The sequence below is a fragment of the Sciurus carolinensis genome, chromosome 4 (assembly GCF_902686445.1).
Source record: "Sciurus carolinensis chromosome 4, mSciCar1.2, whole genome shotgun sequence".
NCBI classification, from domain to species: Eukaryota; Metazoa; Chordata; class Mammalia; order Rodentia; family Sciuridae; genus Sciurus; species Sciurus carolinensis.
In genome coordinates, this window is record NC_062216.1 from 116,954,996 (window position 1) to 116,981,124 (window position 26,129).

The window sequence follows — 26,129 nt, forward strand, 5'->3', positions numbered from 1 at the left end:
AAAAAAAATAAAACGATTAAAGTGGCTTTAGGGGCTGGGGAGATAGCTCAGTTGGTAGAGTGCTTGCCTTGCAAGCACAAGGCCCTGGGTTCGATCCCCAGCACCAAAACAAAAAAACAAAAAAACAAAAAACGGCTTTAAAATCTGAGTTAACTGGGCACAGTGGCGCAAAAACCAAGGAAACAAAACAAACAAAAAAAAGTGTATGTGCCTATAATTTTTTTTTTTTGGGGGGGAGGAGAACCTAATTTTAAATCGTCCTAAATCATCTTTTCCAAAAATAATTGGGATTTAACCTAGCTTATTTCTACTTTTCAATGGTGTAATACCAGTGACTGGGGAGCCAAAGGCAGGAAGATCACAAATTCCAGGCTATCTTGAGCAATTTTGTGAAGCCCTGTCTGAAAAAATAAAAAGGGTTGGGGATGTAGCTCAGTGGTAAAGTGACCCTGGGTTCAATTACCTAGTACCCCACGCAAAACCTCTACCATAGGGCTGAGGTTGTGGCTCAGTAGCAGAGCACATGCCTAGCATATGTGAGGCCCTGGGTCTGATCCTCAGCACTCCATAAATATAAGTAAAATAAAGGTATAAAAAAACAAAAACAAAAACAAAAAAACCTCTACCATAATGAAGTGAGATTACGATTAGTGGACCAGGATTAATCTAGATAGTAGAATTTATCAGGAATAGAAAATTTGGAAATTCTCAGGAGAGGCTATTGTGGAGTGATTAAGCACAGACTCAAGTCAGACTTCTTTTTGATCCCATCTGGGTGACTTTAGACAACTTAATTAACCTATGTTTGCTTGTTTCTTCATCTGTATAATGGGGCTAATAGTAGCTACTTCATATAATTGTTAGGCAGACTAAATATATTCACATTACTTAAAAGTTAGTGTTTATTATTACTATTAAAATTGTGGATAGAATTAATTTCTATCTAAATAAGTACCTGATCTGGAAGATTTTCAGTGTAGTCCATTTATCTTCAGAAAAAAAGGGTGAAAATGGCCAATTATCTCCTTAGCAAGCCCATGGATTTTTAAAATACCTTTATCTATTTATTTTCATGTGGTGCTGAGGATCCAACCCAGTGCTTCACAGGTACTAGGCAAGTGCTCTACCACTGAGCCACAATCTTAGACCCAAGCCGACTTTTAAAAAAATTTGTTCTAATGGATAGCCAAGGAAGGATGTACTTTTTCTTTGAGTTTCTTTATAAATTGGCAAGTTTAAGATTTTAGAAGCTGTTTCTGTACCTTTGATTTCTACACTTCTATTAGTGGATTGGCAAATCAGGGAAAAAGGAAGCCAATAGTCTTTGATCATGTTTCTGTTCTCTTCATGAACCAAACATTTGTTCTTTTTTCAAATTTGTTCTTTTTAGTAACATTTATTCTTTTTAATGAAAACAGTGTTCTGTAATTAATAATTTTATGGGCTAGTATACCAGCTTTTATCCAAGGGCTTAAATGTTAAATCATTTAAATACTTTACTGAAGACATTTTTGTGTGTTTTTTCTCTAATGCTCTGTCATAATGCTGTATGCTCCTGCTACCCAACTCCAGTATTAGAATTGCTTTCTTAATGGTCTGCTCCCTTACTAGACTGATTAGAACCATCCATTAAAACCGCAGTATCTGTGGAATTCTTTCTTTCAAGGTATTTGTTTTCCCAACTATATATTAAGTTTTTTTTTTTTTTTTTTTTTAATATTTCAAGTTGTCATGGTGGGGTATTGGGAAAAGTTTTCTTTTTTTTTTTTGCGGTGCAGGGGATCAAACCCAGGGCCTTGTGCTTGCAAGGCAAGCACTCTACTGACTGAGCTATCTCCCCAGCCCTGGGAAAAGTTTTCAGTTATCAATAATCTCGCCTGGGATAAACCTCATTGGCTATGATACTGCCACTGCGCAAAGCTACTGAAGACATTTAATGGAAGCTTAACATGTCTCTTATTGGAAGCACAATACTCCTTTCTACTTCTTCCTTCTTCCTTTTCTTTTTCTTTCTTTCTTTTTTTTTTTTTTTTTTTGTACTGGGGGTTGAACCCTGGGTACTTTACCACTGAACCATACATATCCCCAACTTCTTTTTATTTTGTGACAGGGTCTCCTGAAGTTGGAGCTGGCCTTGAACTTGTAATCCTCCTGCCTCATCCTCCCCAGTAGCTGGGATTATAGATGTGTGCATTGTGCCCATTGTATCCAAGAATTTTAACTGAATGGCTGTTTTTAGAATTGAAGACTGAATGATCCATAATACACAGAAGCTCAAATGAGGAATTTTGTATAAGTCTTTAATATTTTAAAAGTAAATATTAAATAGCTTAAAAAGAGAAGAAATACAAAGTATCTCAGTTGACACCACTATAAGTGTTTTATATAAACCAAAAGAAAAAAAAAAGATTTTATGACTACACTGGAAACAATGTTAAAGGAAATGTAAGGAAATTTTCATGACATTATAGGAAGCACCACCCTGACAGCTTGCTTCTCAATGTTTCTTAGAAGACAGAATATAAGTTAAGACTATTGTGTAGGATTCCTTGTAAAATTAGGCAAAAGAAATCTGATACTTTAGAAACCATCACATAAAACATGAAACAAAACTTAAAATTTAAGTACCTAGATATGTAAAAAGTTCATGTGTTTTGACAATCACAACAGATGTTTAAAATTTTTTTGGTAGTTGTAGATGGGACAGCACGCCTTTATTGTATTTTTTTATTTTTATGTGGTGTTAAGGATCAAAGCCAGTGCCTTGCACATGCTAGGCAAGCACTCTGCCACTGAGAGCTATAGCCCTAGCCCACAACAGGTTTTTTTTTTTTTTAATTAAAAACAAAAAATTTTTTTTCAGTTGTAGATGGACACAATACCTTTATTTTATTTATTTATGTGGTCCTGAGGATTAAACCCTGTGCCTCACATGTTCCAGACAGGAGCTCTACCACTGAGCCACAACCCCAGCCCCCAAAACAGGTTTTATTTATTATTTGGTACTAAGGATTGAACCCAAGAGCACTTACCCACTGAGCCACAACCCCCAGCCCTTTTTATTATTTTTTATTTTGAAACAGGGTCTTGCTGAGTTACTTAGGGGCTTGCTAAGTTGCTAAGGCTGGCCTTGAACTTGCAATCCTCCTGCCTCAGCCTCCCAAGTCCTTATGATTAGAGGCTTATACCACCATGGCCAGCTACAACAGGTTTTTATATTGGTGAAGTTAATTGTTCATTCTAATTTTGTTCTTTATGGTAGACTAATTGAATTGCTCTCTAAGGGAAAAAGTAGGAACTACAATTCCCAATAGTTGTAGAAAATACTCTACTTGGCCCTAATAATTTTCATCTAATAACTCCTATCTTTTTTTTTTTTTTTCCTTGCCATGCTAGGGATTGAGCCCAGGGCCTTGTGCTTATGGGGCCAGCACTCTACCAACTGAGCTATATCTGCAGCCCTAACTCCTATCTTGTGAATTATTTTTGGTGTGTTTAAATGCCCAGTTTAAGATAATTTTTAAAAAGGCAATATCAATAAAAATATAAATGAACAAAATTAGGAAGTGACTGAATATATATTCTAGGTATAATTAACAAGTATCTATGACTTAAGGACAAACCTGTCATTTACCCCAAAATACAAAGGTAATATCCAGTAAAATGAAATGAAAGTTCAACGTATATTACTTCTCACCCCTCCATATGGCAACTGGTAGAACTGACTGTGCCAGAAGCTTTGGAATTATCTTTGTATAATAACTAAATTTTACAAAATTATCTGCATTTCACTTATTCATTGCTTTCAGGAACTTTGACAGAAATCTTTTTGGTGTCCTCAGGAAATCTTATCAACATAAATTATTTCTCAAGAAAAGGAAATTGTATAAGCGTTAAGACACATATATGGTTCTGCCATATTTATTAAATGACTCTCGAAGTATTTGCTCCTTGCTTGCAGATAGATGATATCCACATTTGTTTGAGGGGAGATGTTTTCTTCAGAAAGCTTTTTGTAAATCTAAAATAGAATAGATTTTTATCAGAGGACAGTAAAGGAAAATAAAACCCATTTATTTTCACATTCTGACTTGCTTCATGCTTCTATTAAACTCACATCATGCATAAAGATTTGTTTCACATTTGCTGAAGTCCACATTACAGGCTGAACCAGTATGCAATATGAAGGCCAGCTGGAATGGCACATTTAACAAGGCTTTTTTCAAGTGCAGTCACCACTGTTCATTCTATAAGCACATATTTGAGAATCTACTGAGTAAGACATTATCTTAGGTACTACTTAATTAAACCAATACACAATTAAAAAGTGGAGACTAGCAGTGTGGCTTAGTGGTAGAACACTTGGGTTCAGTTCCCCAGTACCTGCCCCCCCAACAAACAAAAATAAACAAACAAAAATGGAAGTGGAAAAGGAGTTTATATTCATTCTCCTGAATGGCTGCTCTGCTTTACTTCTTTTTTTTTTTTGTGGTGCTGGGGATTGAACCCAGGGCCTTGTGCTTACAAGGCAAGCACTCTACCAACTGAGCTATCTCCCCAGTCCTGCTTTTCTTCTTTTTGGCTTACTGTTTAGTGTCTCCTGTTCAAAAAACTCCTCATTTAATATTACTTCCTCTTGTACCTCCTTCTAGTTACTATGTCCAACAGGATTTTATCAGAACCCTCATCATTTGATAATTGATAATCTCCTTGAAACTTTTCCCCTGGCTTCCATGACATTTCCATCTTTCATCTCCCCACTTCCAAATCATTACCAAGTCTCAAGGATGGTTATAGTATTGGTACTTTTTTGAGAACTGTCATAAATGCCAATAACCTACCTGGCCTCTTAGACTCAATTTTATCCCTGATCTTCTCTCCAGATTTACTCTTGTAGCTAAAACTATAAATCATGGCACTCTCTTCCTCAGAAGCCTTTTAGTAACTTGCCTGTTTGTACTGAATTAAGCACAAATTCCTAAGTCTGAAATTCAAGTATACTTATACTTTGGCTTGAGCCTGAGTCTTTGGATTTATGTCCCTTCCTAACACTTTTTTTTTCTTCCCAGATTATCTGTACTATGCTTTCTGACTTCTGCCTGTGCTTTTTGTGTTCCTTCAAGGTTGAACAACCTTGGGGCCAGGCATAATGGTGCATGCCTATAAATTCCAGCTATGTAGGAGGCTGAGGTAGGAGTATTACAAATTTGAGGCCAGACTGGGCAATTTGGTGGGATCCTGTCTCAATTAAATAAAAAGGGTTGGACATATAGCTCAGTGGCAGAGCACTCTTTGGTTCAATCCCCAGTACATTAAAAAGAAAGGGAAAAAACCAAAACTCTGGGCTGGGGGCTTGTGGCTCCGTGTTAGAGCATTTGCCTATATTCTTATTTCTCTTCAAATTGTATAAATCTATCACCTTTTCCTGGAGTTCTTGCCTAGCATGTGCAAGGTCCTGAGTTTGATTCCTAGCCCTTCCAAAACAAAACAAAAATCAAAACAACCCCACCAAAAACCAAAACAAATCAACAAAAACACCCTTTGCCTTATTCTAATGATATGTCCTTATTTCATCAAATCTCCGCTTGTGAAATTCCTATTTATACCTCAAGAAATGGTTTACTGACATTGAGGATTAGAATATTTACTTATTTATGCTGGGGTCTATAATCCCAGTGGCTTGGGAGGCTGAGGCAGGAGGCTCTCGAGTTCAAAGCCAACCTCAGCAACTGCGAGGCGCTAAGCAACTCAGTGAAACCCTGTCTCTAAATAAAATACAAAAAAAGATGCAAATCAAAACTACCCTAAGATTCCATCTCACCCCAATTAGAATGGCGATTATCAAGAATACAAGCAACAATAGGTGTTGGAGATGATGTGGGAAAAAAGGTACACTTATACATTGCTGGTGGGGTTGCAAATTAGTGCAGCCACTCTGGAAAGTAGTGTGGAGATTCCTTAGAAAACTTGGAATGGACCCACCATTTGACCCAGCTATCCCACTCCTTGGCCTATACCCAAAGGACTTAAATCAGCATACTACAGAGATACAGCCATATCAATGTTCATAGCTGCTCAATTCACAATAGCCAGACTGTGGAACCAACCTAGATGTCCTTCAATTGATGAATGGATAAAGAAACTGTGATTGATATATATATATACACATATATACATACAATGGAATATTGCTCAGCTATAAAGAATAATAAAATTATGGCATTTGCAGGCAAATGGATGAAATTGGAGAATATCATGCTAAGTGAGATAAGCCAATCTCAAAAATCCAAAGGGCAAATGATCTCACTGATAAGCGGATGATGACACATAATGGGGGGTTGGAGGGGGGCAAGAATGGAGGAAGGAGGGACTGTATAGAGGGAAAAGAGGGGTGGGAGGGGTGGGGGGGAAGGAAAAAATAACAGAATGAATCAAACATCATTACCCTATGTAAATGTATGATTACACAAATGGTATGCCTCTACTTCATGTACAAACAGAGAAACAAGATGTATCCCATTTGTTTACAATAAAAATAAATTAAAAAAAAAATACAAAAAAAGGTCTGGGGATGTGGCTCAGTGGTTGAGTACCCCTGAGTTCAACCCCCACCCCCCAAAAAAAAGAATATTTGTTTATTTATTTTTGTGGTACTGGAAATTGAACCCAGGGATTCATCAGTCTACACTCCCACTCCAAGGACTAGAATTCTTATAAAAGCTCACTGAAAGAAGTTCCAATGCCATCCTTTTCATATGAATTGTCAGATTGAATCAGATTGATTTCTCTTAGCATCTTGTATTGCTTTTTTTTGTACCAAGTCTTCTTAAGGGCACAGAAGCATGATATGGAATTAATCTTGTATAATTCATCTTTGTGTCCATCATAGTACTGACAGAAAATGTTTAATAAAACTGGGTGCAGGGGGCTGGGGCTGTAGCTCAGTGGTAGAGCACTTGCCTGGCATGTGTGAGGCACTGGGTTCAATCCTCAGCACCACATAAAAATAAAGGTATTGTGTCCATTTACAACTAAAAAAAATATTAGGAAAAAAACCTGAAAAACTGGGTGCAGCAGTGCATGCCTGTAATCCCAAAGACTCAGGTGGTTTAGGCAGGAAGATCATGAGCTTGAGGCTAGCCTCAGCAACTCAGTGAGGCCCTTATAAATTTACTGAGATCCTGTCTCAAAATAAAAAGGGATGATGACATAGCTCAAAAAAATAAAACTGTCCAGGTGTGGGGTACACGCCTGTAATCCCTGCAACTTGGGAGGCTGAGGCAGGAGAATTGTTAGTTCAAAGCAAACCTCAACAACTTAGACCATATCTCACAGTAAGTAAAAGGTGATGGGGATGTAGCTCAGGTAAAGCACCTCTGGGTTTAATCCCTAGTACCAAAAAAAAAAAAAAAAAAAAAAAAAGTGTTTACTAAATATGTGTTGAACCAAATTAAGGAACCTCAGTTTTTAAAAACAATAAGGATATGTAAAAAATTATTAGTAAATTTCTTCAGGGTACAGAGACACAGATCTGCAGTCCCAGCGAATTGGGAGGCTGAGGCAAGAGGATTGTAAGTTTGAGATCAGGCTTAGCAATTTAGTGAGACCCTATCTCAAATAAAAAATAAAAAGAACTGGGGGTATGTAACTCAGTGGCAAGGTGCCTCCAGTAACAAAAATAAACAAGTTTTTTAAAAATTAAAATTTTGGTGGAGGGCAAAGACTGGAGCTCAAATATTGCTCATTTGCTGGATGCTTTACACTACTCATACCAGGATTTAAATAAAAGGGAAAAACATCATCTTACCACTCTTCTTGAGAAGTTCTCCTTTTCGGGATTTATCCAGGTTTTCAAGAAACTGTTCAAATACTTTCACGTAAGGTGCTAGACTGGTCTTCTTATAATCTAAATTATGAAATGTAGGTCATAATTAACATTGGCATCAAGAATAACATGAAAATTTAATTTCTTATAAGAATTCTTTTTTTTTTTTTTTTTTTGGTACTGGGATTAACTCAGGAGCATTTTACCACTGAATTATGTCTCCAGTCCCTTTTTATTTTGAGACAGGATCTCACTAAATTGCTGAGGCTGGCCTTAAACTTGGGATCCCCCTTCCTTGGCCTCCTGAGCTGCTAGGATTACAGGGATGTGCCAATGCACCAAGCTCTTGTAAGAATTTTCTAGGGCTGGGGTGGAGCTCAGTAGTGGAGTGTTTGCACAGCCCAGGGTTTGATATCTTAAAACAAACAAAAAACAGACAATATTCAATTTAAGAAATTATGTTAAGGTAATATATGCACATAATAGAAAGAAAGTAAAACAGTAGTAACAGCTTTATTATGGGAAAATGAGAAGTCTCTTTTCCCAATTCTGACCATCTTATCCTCTTGACTACTAATGACTTCTAATAAACAAATACTTCCATTCTTATTCAGCAATCTGAGGCCATTTTTTTCCTCACTCTGGAAATATTTTTTGGGGGGTACAGTGAGGCCCCAAAGTGCTTACTTTTGTGTATTCTAAACTTTAAAAATGATATGCCTTTGTATAGGTTGTTTTCATGTGACTGTGCAAAACCCTTTCAGAAAAGGGCTCATTTCTGGAATGTTTTCCTATGTAATTGTGATAACTTCTTTCTTCTTGTTTTATTTTCTAAAACTCCCTTAGACAGATATTAGTCCCTAAACTAGTCCTCCAATTTTTTTTTTTTTTTTTTTAATCATTTTCCTTCTTAAAACCACCACTACCATGTCCTTTTTTGACTGGGAATGAAATCTAGAAGCACTCTACCACTGATCCACATCCCCAGTTCTTTTCATTTATTTTGAGACAGGATTTCACAAAGTTGCAGAGGCTGACCTGGAACTTGTGATCCCCTGTCTCAGTCTCCTGAACTGAATTGATGGAATTATACAGGAGTGCATCACTGTATCTGGTTCTACCACATCTCTTTTTGTACTACTTTCTGGGAAGTCTCCTTGACTTTTCCAACTTGTTTATTTTTTATTTTTATGATTGCTTTATTTTGCCTTTTTTTTTTTTTTTTTTTTTTGGTAGCAGGGATTGAACCCAGGGGCACTTAATCACTGAGCTACATCCCTAGTCCTTTTTTATATTTTATTAAAGACAGAGTCTTGCTAAGTTGCTGAGGCTGGGTTTGAATTTGTGATCCTCCTGCCTCAGCCTCCTGAGTTGCTGGAATTACAGGCATGTACTGGTGTGTACCACTGTGCCCAGTTTCATGACTTATTTCTAAAAGCTCTTTCTTGTTCTCTGTTTTTTTTTTTTTTTTTTTTTTTTGCAGTATTGGGGATTAATCCTAGGGCCTTGTGCATGCTAGGCAAACAATCTACTACTCAGCTATACCCTCAGCCTTTAAAAAATTAAATCAAATTAATTAATTGATTTTGGTACCAGTGATTGAACCCAGAGGTGCTTTTTATATCCCCATCCCTTTTTATTTTTGGCACTGGGGATTGAACCTAGGGGCACTCATCCCTAACTCTTTTTTAAATACAAGACAGGGTCTCTCTAAGTTGCTTAGGGCCTTGCTGAGTTGCTGAGGCTGGCTCTAAACTTATGATCCTCTTACCGAAGCCTCTAAAGTCACTGGGATTATAGGTGTGAGCCAGTGTGCCTGGTTTTAATTTAATTTAACTTTTATTTATTTTGGGTACTGGGGATTGAGCTCAGGGGCACTCGACCACTGAACCACATCCCCAGCCCTATTTTGTATTTTATTTAGAGACAGGGTCTTTACTGAATTGCTTAGTGCCTCATTTTGCTGAGTTAATTTTATTTTGATAAAAAGTCTCACTAAATTGCCCAGTCTGGCCTCAGACTTGTGATCCTTGTGTGACTCAGTCTTTGGGTAGCTGGTATCACAGGTGTGTGACACTGTACCATGCTTAGCTTCCTTTATTCCTTGCATTTTTTGTTTTCCCTGAGTTACTTTTCCCCGAGTTACTTTTCCCCAGTTATTCTTGTTTTTCATGTTGGAGATTTTGTTCAAATATTTTAATGTATCACCTTTTTTTTTTTTTGCGGTGCTGGGGATTAAACCCAGGACCTTGTGCTTGCAAGGTAAGCACTCTACCAACTGAGCTATATCCCCAGCCCTAGTTCAAATATTTTAAACAACATACTTATAAATACTCTACAAATATTAAGAGTTCTATTTTGGTATTATGTCAAAGCTGGAATAGATGAAGCAATATTTGATCTTGGATTCTGAAAGAAGGGTAGCGATATTTGACCACAAAAGGGTCAATCAGAGATCACAGGTCTGGAAAAAAATTAAATTCAGCTTCCCAGTCACACTATCCACATCTCAAGTGCTCAGAAGCCACATGTGGCTAGTGACTACCACATTGGGTAGTAAAATTATGTAACATTTCCATTATCACAGAAAGTACCATTGGAGGGGTTGGGGATGTGGCTCAGTGGTACAGTGCTTGCCCAATGTGCACAAAGGGCTGGCTTCAATTCCCTAGCACCAGTTAAAAAAAAAAAAAAAAAAAGTGTCATTGGATTCTATTGCTAGAGAGCACCTTTTGGGTGTTAGGATAGATCTGACTTTCATTAAGGAGGATTCAGAAATTTCTCAGCTTATTAAAATTCTTGAATATATAATTCAATCAACAGTTTAGACATATATCTACCATAAAACCCATCTGGATATATCAAAAACAAAAGAACAAAAGCATGGCATATATAGTATGTATTAAATAAATAATGGTTGAATAAAAAAGACAGATTCTAACAATTATCAACACCAACTGACAATTTAATTTTACAATATAGATCCCAGCATTTAAAAGTTGCTTAATAAACGTGTATTGAACCAAACCGGACTCAATAATACCACTTGGGCAACTGATGAAGAAACATTCCTGTAACATGTTAGTGAACTGGTTTCAGGATAAACACTGAGCCACTCTGGTCTGAATATAAGGAGAATCACTACTGGAGTGTAGATGATCTATATTAAAAAGCTTGTGTTAAGTGAAGTGTCAATATAGTAACCTACCTTTGGTTCTATGTTTGACATCAGATTCAGCATCAGTCTCCTCTTTTTCCTTTTCACTAGTGAAAATGACATCCAGTTCATGGCAGATGGAGCTACAAGTAATAGAATAACAATTTTAAGTTGGTTCCTGGTCGGTATTATCCAGTATATGCTAGCACATGAATCCCACAAGATTTTCTGTGTAAAAAAATATGTGGCTGGGGCTCAGCGTGAAGCTCACTGGCTGCACATTTACTTATCTATCCTGGGCAAAGCCCTGGATTCAATTCCCAACATCACACACACAAAGTGGCCAACTAAATTTAGGATATTTTAAACATTATTATCTCTACTTGGAGTTGTTCATGTACATTATTATACTGAAAACTGGGAAATCTTCTAGTAAAGAAACTTTTTTTTTTTTTTTTTTTTTTTGCTTGCAGTGCTGGGTATTGAACCCATGGCTGTACATACTAGGCAAGTGGGCAAGTGTTCTGCCAATGAGCTACATTTCCAGCTCTAAAGAGATTTGTAATATGTTTAAGCACTTCCAGAGTTATTTTTGGTGCTGGAGATTTAACCCTGGACCTTACCATTGAGCTAAATCCCTAGCCTTCCAAGACTTATTTGACCTTATGTTTTCCTTGCAAAATAGCTGAAAAACTTACAATTGTTCTATTATACATCATTAAATCTCAAAAGCTAGTATCTCCATAACCAAATACACCATTTCCATGCAGCTACTTCTCTAGGGATCAAATATAACCCACTTAAATTCAGAACAGTGTTCACAAACAAATAAGGAGTGATCAATGATCTGGAACATACCTTATGGTTGGAACAGTAAATGGATCAAACTGATCCACTTTCTGTAAATCGATAGGCACAGAAATACGACCTATAAGAACCAGAAATTATAAACATAATTATAAATTATGTTGAATACAAATCATGAGCTGTTCTTTTTCTTCAGAAACACAAAGGTTTATTTAGGAAAGCAGAGAAATATTCAAAGGAGAATGTGGGCTATCTCAAGAATGAGAAGCTTAGAGGGTAAAACAATGAATGCATATTTAAGGAGAATGCAGGCTGTATCTCCTGAGGGAGATAGCCTGTGTTATTTTTGGTTACAATTTTACAAATTAGACTCATCTGTTAAGAACAATATTTAGAAATATAAATTATTTTCACATTGGCTGTGCCTCTTGTTTTTCTTAAAAAATGATTAACAATAGCTGGGCTTGGAGGCTCACATTCATAGTCCTGGCAACTCAGGAGGCTGAAGCCCTGTCTTGAAAGTAGGGCTGGGGATGTTACCTAGTGGTAAAGTGCCTCTGGGTTCAATCCCCAGTACAAAAACAATACAAAACAAAAACCTACAAAAAACCAATGTGAAGAATGTTCAGCTATTTCCAAGTTGTTCTTGTTTTTACTTTTATTTCTATATTTAGAAATGTTTAATGGCTGGGTATGGTGGCAGGAGGATTGTTAAGTTTGATAGCCTTGGCAACTTAGCAAGAATACTATCTCAAAATAAAAAATAAGGGCTGGGGATATAGCCCTTATTTTGGTAGAGTGCTTACCTCACAAGCATGAGGCCTGGGGTTCAATTTCCCAGTACTGCCAAAAAAAAAAAAAAGGGCCAGGCTAGGGTTTTAGCTCAGTACAGAGCCCCTGAGTTCAATCTCTAATACTTCAGGGGAGAAAATAAAATGTTGAAAAAATTCCATATTAAATTCAGAACAATCTCAAATCTAGAAGGTCCATAAAATGGAAAATAGATGGAAACAGTTCATTATATTGGTTTGATTTTTCATTGAGATTAAAAAAAATATACCTACATGGTAGACATCTTTAGAAAGCATTCTGGAAATAAAATAGTTAAATGTCCATAATGATATTTTGGTCAATGATGGGCTGTATATAAACTGGTGGTTCTATGAAATCATATTGTTGGGTGCCATCACAGCTGTCTTAGTTTATGTAAACATCCACTGTGATATTTGTACAATAACAAACAATTTCTCAGAAGGTATCCCTGTTAAATGATGCTTGACCTTTGATAACATTATCTTACTCTTTTTTTGTGTGTAGGGAGGTGTATTGGGAGATTTAACCCTGGGTGCTTTACCACTGAGCCACATCCCTAGCCCTTTTAATTATTTTATTTTGAAACAGGGTCTCACTAAGTTGCTAAGGCTGGTCTTGAACTTGAAATCCTCCTGCCTCAGTCTCCTGAGTCACTGGGATTACAGATGTGCACCACTCATCTTATTCTTTTATGATAACTACACCTGAGATACCACATACATTTCATCAAATCTTGAATGAATCTAAAGAATGTCAGGTGAGTAACAAAATAAGGGAACTGGAAGTTATTATTTGAAGACAGAGTAAAAAGACAGTGGCTACTTGATATGAAAGGGAAAAGGATATGATAGAAATATATTATGATGGGGCTGTGATTGTGCAAGTTCAAGGCCAATTTGGGCAAATTAGACCCTATCTGGGTGTGCAGTGGGGGAAGGCGGTGGAGTGCAAGTTGCAGATTTAGCTCATTGGTGGAGCACTTGCTTAGTTATGTGCCATGCCCTGGCCCTGGGTTCAACCCCAGTACTAAATTAAAAAGAAAAAAAAGAGTGGGCTGGGGAGATAGCTCAGTTGGTAGAGTGCTTGCCTTGTAAGCACAAGGCCCTGAGTGCGATCCCCAGCACCAAAAAAAAAAAAAAAAAAAAAAAAAAAGGTGTATGCTTCTGAGTGAATATGATTATTTACCCATATGGAATTAGGGGAATACTCACTGAAGTTTAAAATGAAGATTAAAATAATAATATTAAGCTTATTGCTAATGAAGCTAAAAACACAGTTGACAGGTTTGAAGAAGGGGGCCATATAAATGTGTGAACAATATCATTACAGATTCTTAAAGGAAACTAGGCAGTCTGAAAGAATTGGACGTGAGCCACTCTTCTAAGCACTTTACATTTTCGATCTTCATGATAACCCATTGAGGTAGATATTTTTATCTCCATTTTATTTTATTTTGAGACAGGGTCTCTGGTGACTGTGTTACTGAGGCTGGTCTTAAACTTCTGAGTTCACGTGCCTCTGGTCTTAATCTCTCAAGTAGCTAAAACTACAGATATGTGCCACCACACCCATGTTTAATATCCATTTAAAAGATGAGAACACCAAAACCTTACAGAAAGGTTATGCCTAAAGTCTCACAGCAAGTAACAGAATTGGATTCTTGATATTAAAAAGGACAACTATATCCCTCTCTATTAAGTCCCTTGGTTAGATGGAACCAAGTTTTATGCTAATATAATCACTTTTATATCATTTTAAAGTTAGTTTCAGTCCATCAAATATTATATAAAAGAAATGTGAAAGAATAAAGCTAAAGCATTGAAACAAACAAACAAACAAACAAAAACCCCCCAAAAACCCTGAGCAATGCAGCATAGTGGAAAAAGTATAGAACTTTTGAGTTTAAGAACTGAATTCTGCCAGGCGTGGTGGTGCACACCTGTAATCCCTGACTTCAGAGGCTGAGGCAGGAGTATGGCAAGTTTGAGGCCAGCCTCTGCAACATAGAGCTTATCTCAAAATTAAAAATAAAAAGGGCTGGGGATGTGGCTCAGTGATAGAGCGTCTCTGGGTTCAATCCCCAGCACTGCAAAATCAAAGACAAAAAACCCCAACAAAACAGTTTTGCTCCCAGCACTGACATGATTTGTTTTGATTTCAGACAAGTCAGTTTAACCTGTTGGGCCTGAGTTTTCTCATCTGCAATGAGAGCTGTTGCCTTCTAACACTAAGCCTCAGAAATTCAACTGCAAAACATTTACATAGTAGAAATTCACCTGGTAGCTACTTTAATTGATAATGTAAAAAAAAAAAAGGGGGGACTGGGCATGTACCTCAGTGGTAGAGTGCTTGCCTGGTATGAACAAGGCTCTGGGTTTGATCCCCAACATACACCTGTGAGCATACACACAAAGTACTAGAAGTACTAGCTAATAGAGTTATATTTCAACCTTTAATATCATAGACATGTATTTATACCTAATGATTTGCAAAACAAAAATAACTTCTATTTTTCTTTCAATTTTCCTTACTTTCTTTATATTGTACCTGTTTTAGGATGAACACTAAAAGGGCTCTTCAGTAAGTGATTGATTCCTTTGCTAACGTTGATATCCAGTCGTGGAAAACAGTACTGGAGCATAATCTCCCACTCCAGCCAGGGTCCACATTTGTCATTTTTGATATTCTAAAAGCAGATGCAAGGCCAGCATGGGGGTTAGTAGGAACTTTTAAGTATTTCTTTAAGGAAGGTTAAAAAAAGTTATTCAACCATCTTTAACTGACCAAGCAAAATAATAAGAACTTAATCAAACATCTTATTATCATATTTATAAATAGAGATTTGAATAGAACATACCTGACTTGTGCTGGCTATTTTCTTCAAATACTCCCATCTCTGAAGTGAACTGTGAGACTTTTGGAAGTTTTTTTGAAGATCTTCATGAATTGGTGATGATCATTAAAGAACATACTCATTTAAGGTTCATCAGTGAACAACTTTGTTTTAGTATGTATCATTACAAGAATATCTGAAGTTTGCACATATGTAGAAAGTAACTATTACCAGGGGCTGGGGAGATAGCTTAGTTGATAGAGTGCTTGCCTTGTAAGCATAAGGCCCTGGGTTCGATCCCCAGCACCCCCTCAAAAAAAAAAAGTAACTATTACCGTCTTCTAAAACATAAATGTTAAACAGTTATACTTGAAAATTGTAGAAAGGGTTTGGGGATGTAGCTCCTGGGTTTGATACCCAGCACTGCAAAAAACAAAAAGTAGAGATATGACAGACAGAATGCTAATACAGCTGGGCATGGTGGTGCAAACCTGTAATCCCAATAGTTCGGGAGGAGGCAGGAGGATCCTGAGTTCAAAGCCAGCCTCAGAGACTTAGTGAGGCTCTAAAAAAAAACAGGCTGGGGGTGTGGCTCAGAGGTTAAGCACCCCTGGGTGGTTCAATCCCTGGTAGCAAAACAACAGACAAACAAAAAACAAACAAAAAAACCCCAAAGAAGGTCAATATAATTATAAGGTAGGATGTAAAAGCTTGCCCTGGTTTGCACATATTTAGATGATTCTGCATTTTTAGCCATTAATTCTAAGGACCAAATTCCAAAATGAGGAAGGTGATTTACAAAATGGCCCCATTTCCTGGGCTAAGGAACTGGGTAGAAACTTCACAGAAGATATGCAGGTGATCAACAAATGTATGAAAAAGTGCTCATCATCTCTAGTAATTAGAGACATGCAAATTAAAACCACCCTAAGATTTCATCTAACTCCAATTAGAATGGCTGTTATCAAGAACACAAATGATAATAAGTGTTGGCATGGATGTGGGGGAAAAGGCACACTCATATACATTGCTGGTGGAGTTGCAAATTGGTGCAGCCACTCTGGAAAGCAGTATGGAGATTCCTCAGAAAACTTGGAATGGACCCACCATTTGACCCAGTTAATCCCACTCCCTGGTTTATGCCCAAAGGACTTAAAACCAGCATACAACAGTGACACAGTCACATCAATGTTCATAGCAGCTCAATTCACAATAGCTAGCTTGTGGAACAAACCTAGATGCCCTTCAATTGACAAATGGATAAAGAAACTGTGGTATATATACACAATGGAATATTACTCAGTCATAAAGAAGAATAAAATTATGGCATTTGCTGGTAAATGAATGGAGCTGGAGAATATCATGGTAAGTGAAATAAGCCAAACCCAAAAAACCAAAGGCTGAATGATTTCTCTGATAAGTGAATAGTGATATATACCGAGGGGGTGGGAAGAGAAGAATGGAGGAACTTTGGATGTTGTAGAGGAAAATGGGGCGGAAGGGAGTAGGGGAAGGAAAGAAAGTAGACTAAGACAGACATTATTACCCATGTATGATTACATGAATGGTGTGAATCTACATTGTGTACAACCATAGAAATGAAAAGTTGTAGCACCTTTGTATACAATGAATCAAAATGCAGCCTGTGAAAAAAAAAATTTAAAAAAATGATCCCATTTCCTATTATATTCCAGACTAGAGATTCAAAAACAGAAATACAGGATGTACTTTGTTAAAAAAAGAAATTAAACGTATAGTAATAAATATATGAAGGTATGCAAGCAGAACACAAAATATCACAGATGATACAACTAGCTCACATAAAAATGGTCTCAGGAAAGGATATCCTCAGGAACAAGGGCTAAAATCTTATCCCAGCTTTCCTTATTTTCAAGAATATCTTGATCAACCAAAGCATATTCTTCAAAGTATTTTTTAATTATGTTTATAGATTTCCTGAGGGAAGAAAAGTAACAACGAAGTTCCAATACTATTAACAAAACATATAACACACAGGCACTATTACCATTGAGTGGGAGGCTACTGCTTATTTTCCCTGAATTTCTAGAACTTAACTTGCTTAAATGGGAATAATACCCCTTTGCTGCATTTTTAAAAAATTAAAAATTTTTTAAGAATTAAAAAAAGAAACTTGAAAGGGAAAAAAACTTAGCATAGTACCTGACACAGAATAGGTATTTGAGAAATGTTCCCTACTACTACTTTTTTGCTGTCCATCCTGGGGATTGCCAGTATGCATACTAGGCAAGCACTTTATCACTGAACTATGTGCCTAGTTCATTTTATTTTGAGGCAGGGTCTCCCTAGCAACTTAAGAGGCTAAGGCAGGAGGACTGCAAGTTTGAGGCAAGCTTGGGCAACTTAGTCAACTCTGACTCAATATTAAGAAAAAGGGCTGTGGATGTAGGTCAGTGGTAGAGTGCCCCTGGGTTCAATCCCCAGTACTGGGGGGAAAAAATAATAGAAGAAGAAGAAAAGCAAAAAAGCTACCCAGCTGTGAAAACTGATAAACTGACAGCAAGATAATTTCAAAAGCACAGACAGGCAAATTAGATACACATAGACTGCATGGGGTCTTTTCCAACAGACCTGACAAAAGGGTGTATTTTTTCATTTAGATGAACTTTCTTTTTAACATCTTGACCACCCTGAAAAATAAACCATCAAAAAGAAATTTATATGACACATGAAAAATTAATGTGTTCTATCATATAAATTCAAAAATATTGGCTACATTCTGTCAATGAATAGAAGTTTGGATGCTATTTTATATCATCTTAATATCTGTTAACTCTCTGGGTTAACTTGACATAATTGAAAAGTAAATAAATCTTTTTGCCACAAAGGAGCTTACAGCAAAATATGAAATATTGTAAAGATAGCTAATATGATTTTAAATAATCATTGGTAAAATCATCTACTCTGGAATGTGAAGGCTATGAAAGATAGTTTAATCTGTTGTGTTACTAAATATGCCAGGCGTGGTAATGGGTAGTAAACAAGAAATGTAACATTACAATTAAGAGGACCTTACCTTTACAAGACTTAAATACTCAACTATCCCAGAACGTACTGCAGAGGATAGCTTTCTAACTGATTCATCACAGACCCAACAATGAACACCTCTCCTTCCAGAATATACCCAGAGTCGATGCTTAAATCCAAAGTCCTCTGAAGAAGGGAGAAATAATAGGTTTTAAGACAAACCTATAAAACTTGTGCACTTCTTTAGGCTTCATTTTTTTAAACCTGTTTTCTACACATACTTTTATCTTAACTGTATTAAATTACCTGTAGTTTCCTGTGGCCAGTCCCCCGCTTCCCCGCATGTTTTGCCTTCATGTCTGTACCCATCCTGGTCTCTCTGCCAGGAATTTCTTTATGCTCAGGTCCTTTTTTTCTCCCTGACCAACTGCCATTTATCCTTAAATACAGCCTAGGAATATCAAGAGTTACTATATTTAAAGTATTTAGAATAGTGCATGGCATACAATAAGCCCTCTATATAAGAGTAATCATTATCATCATCATGTCTTCTGGGAAGCTTTTTCTGACCCAATCTCTTCCCATTCTTTTTTTGGAGATAGGGTTTCACTACGTTGCTCAGGCTGGTCATGAATTCACAATTCTCCAACTTCAGCCTCCCAAGTACCTGGGATTACAGGCACACATCATGGAGGTTGGCTTCTCTTCCCATCCTTATATGCTGTTCTAGATCCTCTGCAGATTACTTAACACAAATGTACTCCTCAATTTTCTTATATGTCTCCTTCTTAGACTATACTGTATATATCGTAACCTATTTGAGGTAAGAATTATCTTTACATTTTTTGTCATCTAGAATAGTACCTAGCACAGAGTTGCTCACCACAGGACTGAACTGGAAAAGAAAAGGAAAAAAAAAAAAAAAAAAGCATAGAAGTTTGTTCAATAGCTGTATAAAAGTTTCCACTACAGCTGGGAATGGTGGCCTACCCCTGTAATTCCAGCTACTCAGGGAGCCGAGGCAGGAGGCCACAAGTTCAAGGCCAGCCTCAGCAACATAGTGACACCATCTGAAAATAAAAAATAAAAAGGGCTGGACACAGCTCAGTGGTAGAGCATCCTTGGGTTCAGTCTTCAGTACCCCCTTCCCACATACACAGTTTCCAGTACAACTTTCTTCTTTTTTTTTTTTTCCCAGTATAGAGGATTGAATCCAGGGTCTCATGCATGTTAGGCAAACATTCTACCACTTAGCTACATCCCCAGTCCTTACAGGGTCTTGCTAAGTTGAACAGGCTGGCCCTGAATTTGTGATTATTTTGTCTCAGCCTCCTAAGTAGCTGGAATTACAGGTGTATGCCACAGTGCCCTGCCAACTTTACTTTTATCTTTTATTTTTTTCTCATGTTTCAAGGAAACATATTAGAAATGTATGAAATTTGATTACAGAATACAGAATTCAGAGGAGAACAAATTTTGTTTTTGACCACACTCAGACACTGCTGAATACTTACCCTTTAATGCTCGGTCGATAATGCGGATGGCCATTGTCATGAGGGTCCAGCACTTAGAACATATGTCTGCAGAACTGGAACAGAGTCATCATTACTCAGTGTCAGTGAGTGATGTCATCTACCCTAATAGCAAGGCCCGTGGTACTTACCTACAGCATCTCCGCACATCATCATAGTCTGTCATGTCAATGTCGAACACCAGTTCTTTTTCCTGAGCCTGGAAAGCTCCCAGCTTCACTGTATTGTGTTGATTGGGCTATGAATATAAAATATCCATCCATTTCTAAGCTGCCATGTTGTTATGTTTGCTAATTTTTTTACCCATAAGAGAAATAGGGGCCAAAGAGAAACTAAGAAACCATATAGTACCTACCCCTAAGTTATACTCTCAGCCCTTTTTATTTTGAGACAGGGTCTTGCTAAGTTGCCCAGGCTGGCCTTGGTGACTTTAGATCCCACACATCCAGAACAGATTAAAGTTCTAATTTTTACCTACTTAAAATAGGTTTGACAAATATGTAAATTTGATGAAGTTGTAAATTAGTTCATAGAAAGTAATAACAAAACTCTTTTTTAAAAAAAATATTTTTAGTTATAGATGGACATGATATCTTTATTTTTATGTGGTGCTGAGGATCGAACCCAGGGCCTTACACATGCCAGCAAGCACTCTACCACTTAGCCACAACTCTAGCCCCAACAAAACTATTAAGTTTCCGATAAGGAAAGTCCACACAAATTACACCCTATTACAAGATGCTTTAAGTACCTTTATTTGTTACTAAACATTCAATGAAAAACTCCATCCTAACACTATTTCATGTGTGTATCCCCAGGCCCACTCCTCAATACTTGTTTTTTTTTCTTTTTTTGTGGTATAGGGTATAAATTCAGAGTCTTGCATGTGCTACCACTGAACTATATCTGCAACTCTTTTTGAGACATAGTCCCACTAAATTGTCTATACTGGCCTCAAATTTTTGATTCTTTTGCCTTAGCCTTCCAAATAGTTAGGATTACAAGTGTATACCACCATGTTTGGCTCAGTTTTCAAGGAAGGGATGAAAGGCATCTTTGTTTTGTTCATTTATCCACTAAATATTTATGTATTCTCTCTGCCAGGTACTATTCTGGATATACTCAGGATATACCAGGTGGGAGAAGTGGCAGGTTGTAGTAAGCCTTGTTGAGAGGGTGCTACTTGAGCAAAGACTTAAAAGACATGAGGGAATGAACCAAGTAGAGACCTGGGGAAATGGATCTAGGCAGGAGAAACAGCTTAAGCAAGGGCCAGTGTGGCAGGAGTGAAGCAAGTGAGGGAGGGAAAAGAGTTTTTAGTGGAGAGTCACCAGAGCAAGGTTTTGAGCAGAGAGAACATAATCTGAGTTGTTTTAAAAGGATCACGCTGGTTACTGTGTTGAGAATGGACTCAAGAATCTGCAGAGGGAAACTCTTAGCACAGTAATTCAGATGAGAGATGATGATGATGTGATGATGATGGTGATAGCATAGGTAGTGCTGTCTGGATTTTAGCTCTATATATTGTGGTAGAACCACAATGGATTTACTTCCATTGTGGAATGAGCGACAGGAATCAAGAATAAGTCTAATAATGAGAGAGAATGTAATTCTCTTTTATTTCCCTCTGTTAAACCATGGTGATGTCCTCATTTAGCCTTTTTTGCTAGATACTCATGTTTTTTTGTCCTTATGAGAATGCAACTAATTTATTCGCAAATGATTTTCAGTCTGTAATGTAGAGTGCCAAACAAAAAGATTACAATCCACTTGCAAAAACAGTTAAAAAGTGTGTATTTTCAACTACAATAAGCTCTAATCTTAAAACTCCAGGGGCACCAACCAGTTGTTGTACAAAAGAACAATGTACATAAAATTTTTTCTTACTCTGTGGGAATACACCGCGCCTATGTCAATCTTGTATGGATTCATTTTCTGCATCTCCTTTTCCAGATCACTCTGGTTGTTGAAGGATTGGTAACGAATGTAAATGTCGTCTTTCAATGTGAATGAAAATTCTCGGTGTTGAAAGTAATTCTTTATCACTGCAAATTAAGTGTACACTTTAAAATTAATTCAGCTCAAGGCATTATGACACTAGCCAAAGGGAAGATATTTTTAATGAGGCCTCTGGGCCCAGCACTGTTCTAGACGTGACAGGGTCTAGTCCCTAATTTGAAGGGATTTACTATCCCACATTTGCTAGGAAACAGGAAAAATATGCAGAAATATTTTAAATAGGTAATGCCATCTCTGTCCTAAGTGGGCACTAACAGAGTTCAGCTGTGAAAAAAGTGCCTCCTTTCGGAAGCTCGTTAGACACTGATGGTGATCAAACCTCTGCCGATTCAGGCTACGACCTAGTAACACCACCAGTAGCGCTCGGAGGTTTTTTTGTTTTTGTTTTTTTTTTTAAACCGTATGGCTGCAGACTGGTCATCAGATCCATCCTCAACCCTTCCGCACTTCAGAATATAATAAAGATGGAATGGAATAAAGATAGTGCATGAAGAGCACGGACAAGGTTGCGCACAGGAGGCATTCGTATAGTCATTCTAAGGGCAGACACCCGAACCTCTCCACGCCTGGATCCCGACCGCTACCCACCCCGCTCCCAGCCTCCATCACCTCCGCCATAGTTCAGCCAGCGATAGTACTGGGAGTAGGGAAAGAGCCTCCGGTAATAAAGCTTGAGCAGCTCGGGCAACTCTGCTGGATCAAACGACTCCATGCCGCACAGAACTCGACCCAAGAAAGAACGCCGCGGGAATTGGCGGGAACCGCACGGCCGGAGGTTCCGCCATTGCGCATGCGCTTTGAGGACACCCTGCAGTTTGCCTGGGCCGCCGGGAATCGTAGTTCCTGCAGCTCGCAGGAGCCAGCTGGCTCCGCCCATCGTGGCAATAACAGGAGGTCCATCCGCTGCTCTTGGTTGTCAGAGGCCGGTGCCATTTCAGGAACAGGGTCTTTTCCGGGAAAGTGACACCTCTAGCATGTTGAGTTAGGTTAGTAAGATAAAATAATAAAATAAAAGAATAGTTCCATGCAAAATTTGTGAATGTTGTAGAAATAACACCAGTATCTTTCAGAGATTTTGGAAATAAGTTGTTCATAGTGTGACTAGGTGCAATATGCAGAAACAAACTAAGATCAACGGGATGAGAAAAACAAAGGCTATTTATTAAGAGCTTCTATAACAAGGGAGTTAGTTGACTACCGTCGCTGGAATTTAGTAGAGACTCAAAGGCAGGCAGAGAGGTGGAGGGCTTTATAGTGGAAAAAAGGGAAGGTTTCAGGTGTGTTCCAGTTGCAGGCTGTTGGTTATGGGGAAACTGTAGGAAGACTAACTGCAAGTGGGCCGTCCAATGTGATTGGTTAGGGGAACATATTTGGTTGGACCAAAATTGTAAGTAGAGACAATATTAGGGAAGCTGTCATCTATTAGTAGAGCCACCGGTTTAAGCCCACTGTTACAGAGGTTATTGTTTAACCTCCTGCACCATCACCAGAGAGGGTTATCTGATTTCCTACAATTCTTACATAGCAGGCTGACTTCCTGGGCTGTTTATTATAGGTAAGGTGTCTGGTTTGTTCGGTAGTGTTCTTTTTTTTTTTTTTGACTTTGCATTTACATTTATTTTGTTTTTATTTTTAATTCACACATAATATTGCACATATTTGGACAATACAGGAATACAGTATATTTTGATATATGTATACAATGTATAATGATCAAATCTGTATAATTAGCACATCAATCACTTCAAACATTTATTGTTTGTTAGGAACACTCAAAATCCTTTCTTATAGCTATTTTAAAATACATTATAAATTATTGCTAACTATGTACTAAAGTGTTTCCCCTATATTTTTTTCTAGTAGTTTCATGGTTTTGGGCCTTGTATTTAAGTTGTTGGTACACTTGGAGTTTATTTTTGCATTTAGTGAAAAAGATAGGAATCTAGTTTCATTCTTCTGCACATGTATATATAATTTTCTAGCATCATTTATTGAAGAGATCATCCTTTTCTAATGTATGTTCTTGGTACCTTGGTAAAAACTCAGTTTGGTATAAATACATGGATTTATTTCTGGGTTTTCTATTCCACTCTATTTAGAGTTCTATTTTTTGCGTATGGTCTGGTCATTGTCTTTGTGGATTTAGGCTCTCAGAACACCCAGAAATACTAAAATATGAATCAGAGCAAACTTACAGAATCATGGAGAGCTTAAAATATGGAGGAAACCTATTTGCTACTGATGTGCAGGTCTGCCAATCATTTTTATGTGTAAAGGCATAGCTCATTATAATTGTGGACTGGGGTGGGTAGTATGACACCAGTATTGTGTCACTTGAAAACCATTATTTTTGGGGAGATCCAAGATGGTGGTCTAGAGGGAAGCTGCGTTCCTTGTCACTCTGTAACTCAGATTTCAAGCAGAGGATATCTGTTTCTTGGTGAGGCAGTTTTTGCTGCATATTGATCCCCTGCTGTTTACCCCATTTGTCTACTGCGATCATCTGCAGTCTGCCAGCATATCGACTATTTTAGAGTGCAGATTGCTCACTGACTGGTGCCTATCATCCACCATTTGCCTGCCTCTTGCCTGTCCATTGCCTGCCTTTCACCTACCAATCACCCACTTCCTGAGATTCACCTGCCGATCATCTGACAGCAGCCAGCAGACTGACCACAGACTACCAGTGGAGCACCAGCTGCCTGCTGTACTGTGGCTGTTTCACTGCCACAGTACCTGCAGGTTTGGTTACACGTGGCTGTTGCCATTTTGAGACAACAGCCAGGACCCGTAGGACCCCTGTGGTGGGACTGACTGAGCCCCGTCTCTAGGACCCCTCAGCCCGACTGACCACTCTTTGCCTCCGGGGCCCTCAGCCCCCCTCCCAGGATTCCACAACCAGACCAACCGCACCCCACCTACAGGACCCCTGCCTGACCAACCACACCCCACCTCCAGGATCTCCAGCCGACCACGCCCACACCCTGAGCTGCAGTTCCCCATTTGCCAACACATTTGGAAGCCAGAGTGGCCATCTTGGATAATCCTGGAAGCTGTATCTCACATTTTTAGTTGGGGCAAATATCATGCTGAGATGCCTGCTGGAGCCTGGAAACTCATTGTCAGGTACCGCTCATACATCAGGCTCCTGAAGACTGGGAGTTTTGAATACTATATGTCTGTTATAGTGTAGACTTTCTTTTTTCTCCTTATTGAAAAATTTTAAGTTTTTATTTCTTTACTTTTCTCGCTCTATTTTCCTTTTGTTTACCTGTTCCCTCAGAGTCTTTATCTCCCTTTTTGCATGCTAACAACCAACTTCTTTTGATTACACTCTCACTCTTTCTATGATCTAGAACTTCTATATATTCTTTTCTTATCCCATTTATAGCTATATCCTACACCCCTCCACATCCTCTTTGTCCTCCGTTAGAAACTGCAGACCTTATTGCAAATCTATTTGTTATACCGTAGATAATAATTGAACTCATTCTGTTTATTATGACAATATTGTTAATGTCCTCATAGGGGTTATTTGGTTTAGGGTTGCATATTTTCTGTACTGGGCACTGCTAATATTGATCTCCTCCTTAAAGAAAAGGTTTTGGAAACCTATAGGGCCACTATAAGCCTATAGGGGGGAATCTGCAATACCCCAGATCTGCACTGCTAGAGGGGAAGGTACATGAACAACATGAAAAAATAAGGGAAGAAAATGTTCCAAACAAACCTAGATTCTATATTAATAGAATCCAGTGACAGCATAGTAGAAGAAATGTCAGAAAAGGAGTTCACAATATACATAATTAAAATGATTCATGAAGCAAAGGATGAGATAAGAGAGCAAATGCAGGCAATGAATGATCAGTCCAGTAAGCAGTTGAAAGAGCAACTGCAGGAAGCAAAAGATCATTTCAACAAAGAGATAGAAATTCTAAAAAAAAAAAAAAAAAAAAAAAAAATCAAACTGAAATCCTTGAAATGAAGGAAACAATAAACCAAATAAAAAACTCAATGGAAAGCATCACCAAAAGACTAGACCTCTTGGAAGACAGAACCTCCGACAATGAAGACAAAATATTTAATCTTGAAAATAAAGTTGCCCAAACAGAGAAGATGGTAAAAAATCATGAACAG

The 26,129-nt window shown here is 37.8% G+C and overlaps 1 protein-coding gene and 1 pseudogene across 3 annotated transcripts; both read right to left on the reverse strand.

The window, feature by feature from the left end:
• Positions 1–1,839: 1,839 nt before the first annotated feature.
• LOC124984159 (uncharacterized) lies at positions 1,840–1,922 on the reverse strand (annotated as a pseudogene).
• A 1,391-nt stretch (positions 1,923–3,313) lies between these two features.
• Positions 3,314–22,788, reverse strand: Prim1 (DNA primase subunit 1). Of its 3 annotated transcripts, XM_047551781.1 has the most exons (13): positions 22,602–22,788; positions 21,861–22,018; positions 20,105–20,211; positions 19,956–20,029; positions 18,491–18,627; positions 18,046–18,104; positions 17,282–17,391; positions 15,460–15,551; positions 15,150–15,288; positions 11,841–11,910; positions 11,034–11,125; positions 7,808–7,906; positions 3,314–4,021 (listed from the first exon to the last, which is right to left on the reverse strand). In XM_047551781.1, the coding sequence occupies exons 1-13, from the start codon at positions 22,702–22,704 to the stop codon at positions 4,002–4,004; spliced, it is 1,260 nt and encodes a 419-aa protein (XP_047407737.1). In that variant the 5' UTR covers positions 22,705–22,788; the 3' UTR covers positions 3,314–4,001. The 3 variants fall into 3 exon arrangements, with proteins under 3 accessions (XP_047407737.1, XP_047407739.1, XP_047407738.1); XM_047551783.1 differs by lacking the exon at positions 7,808–7,906; XM_047551782.1 differs by lacking the exon at positions 17,282–17,391 and having other exon boundaries at positions 15,460–15,539; positions 18,014–18,104.
• Positions 22,789–26,129: the final 3,341 nt, after the last annotated feature.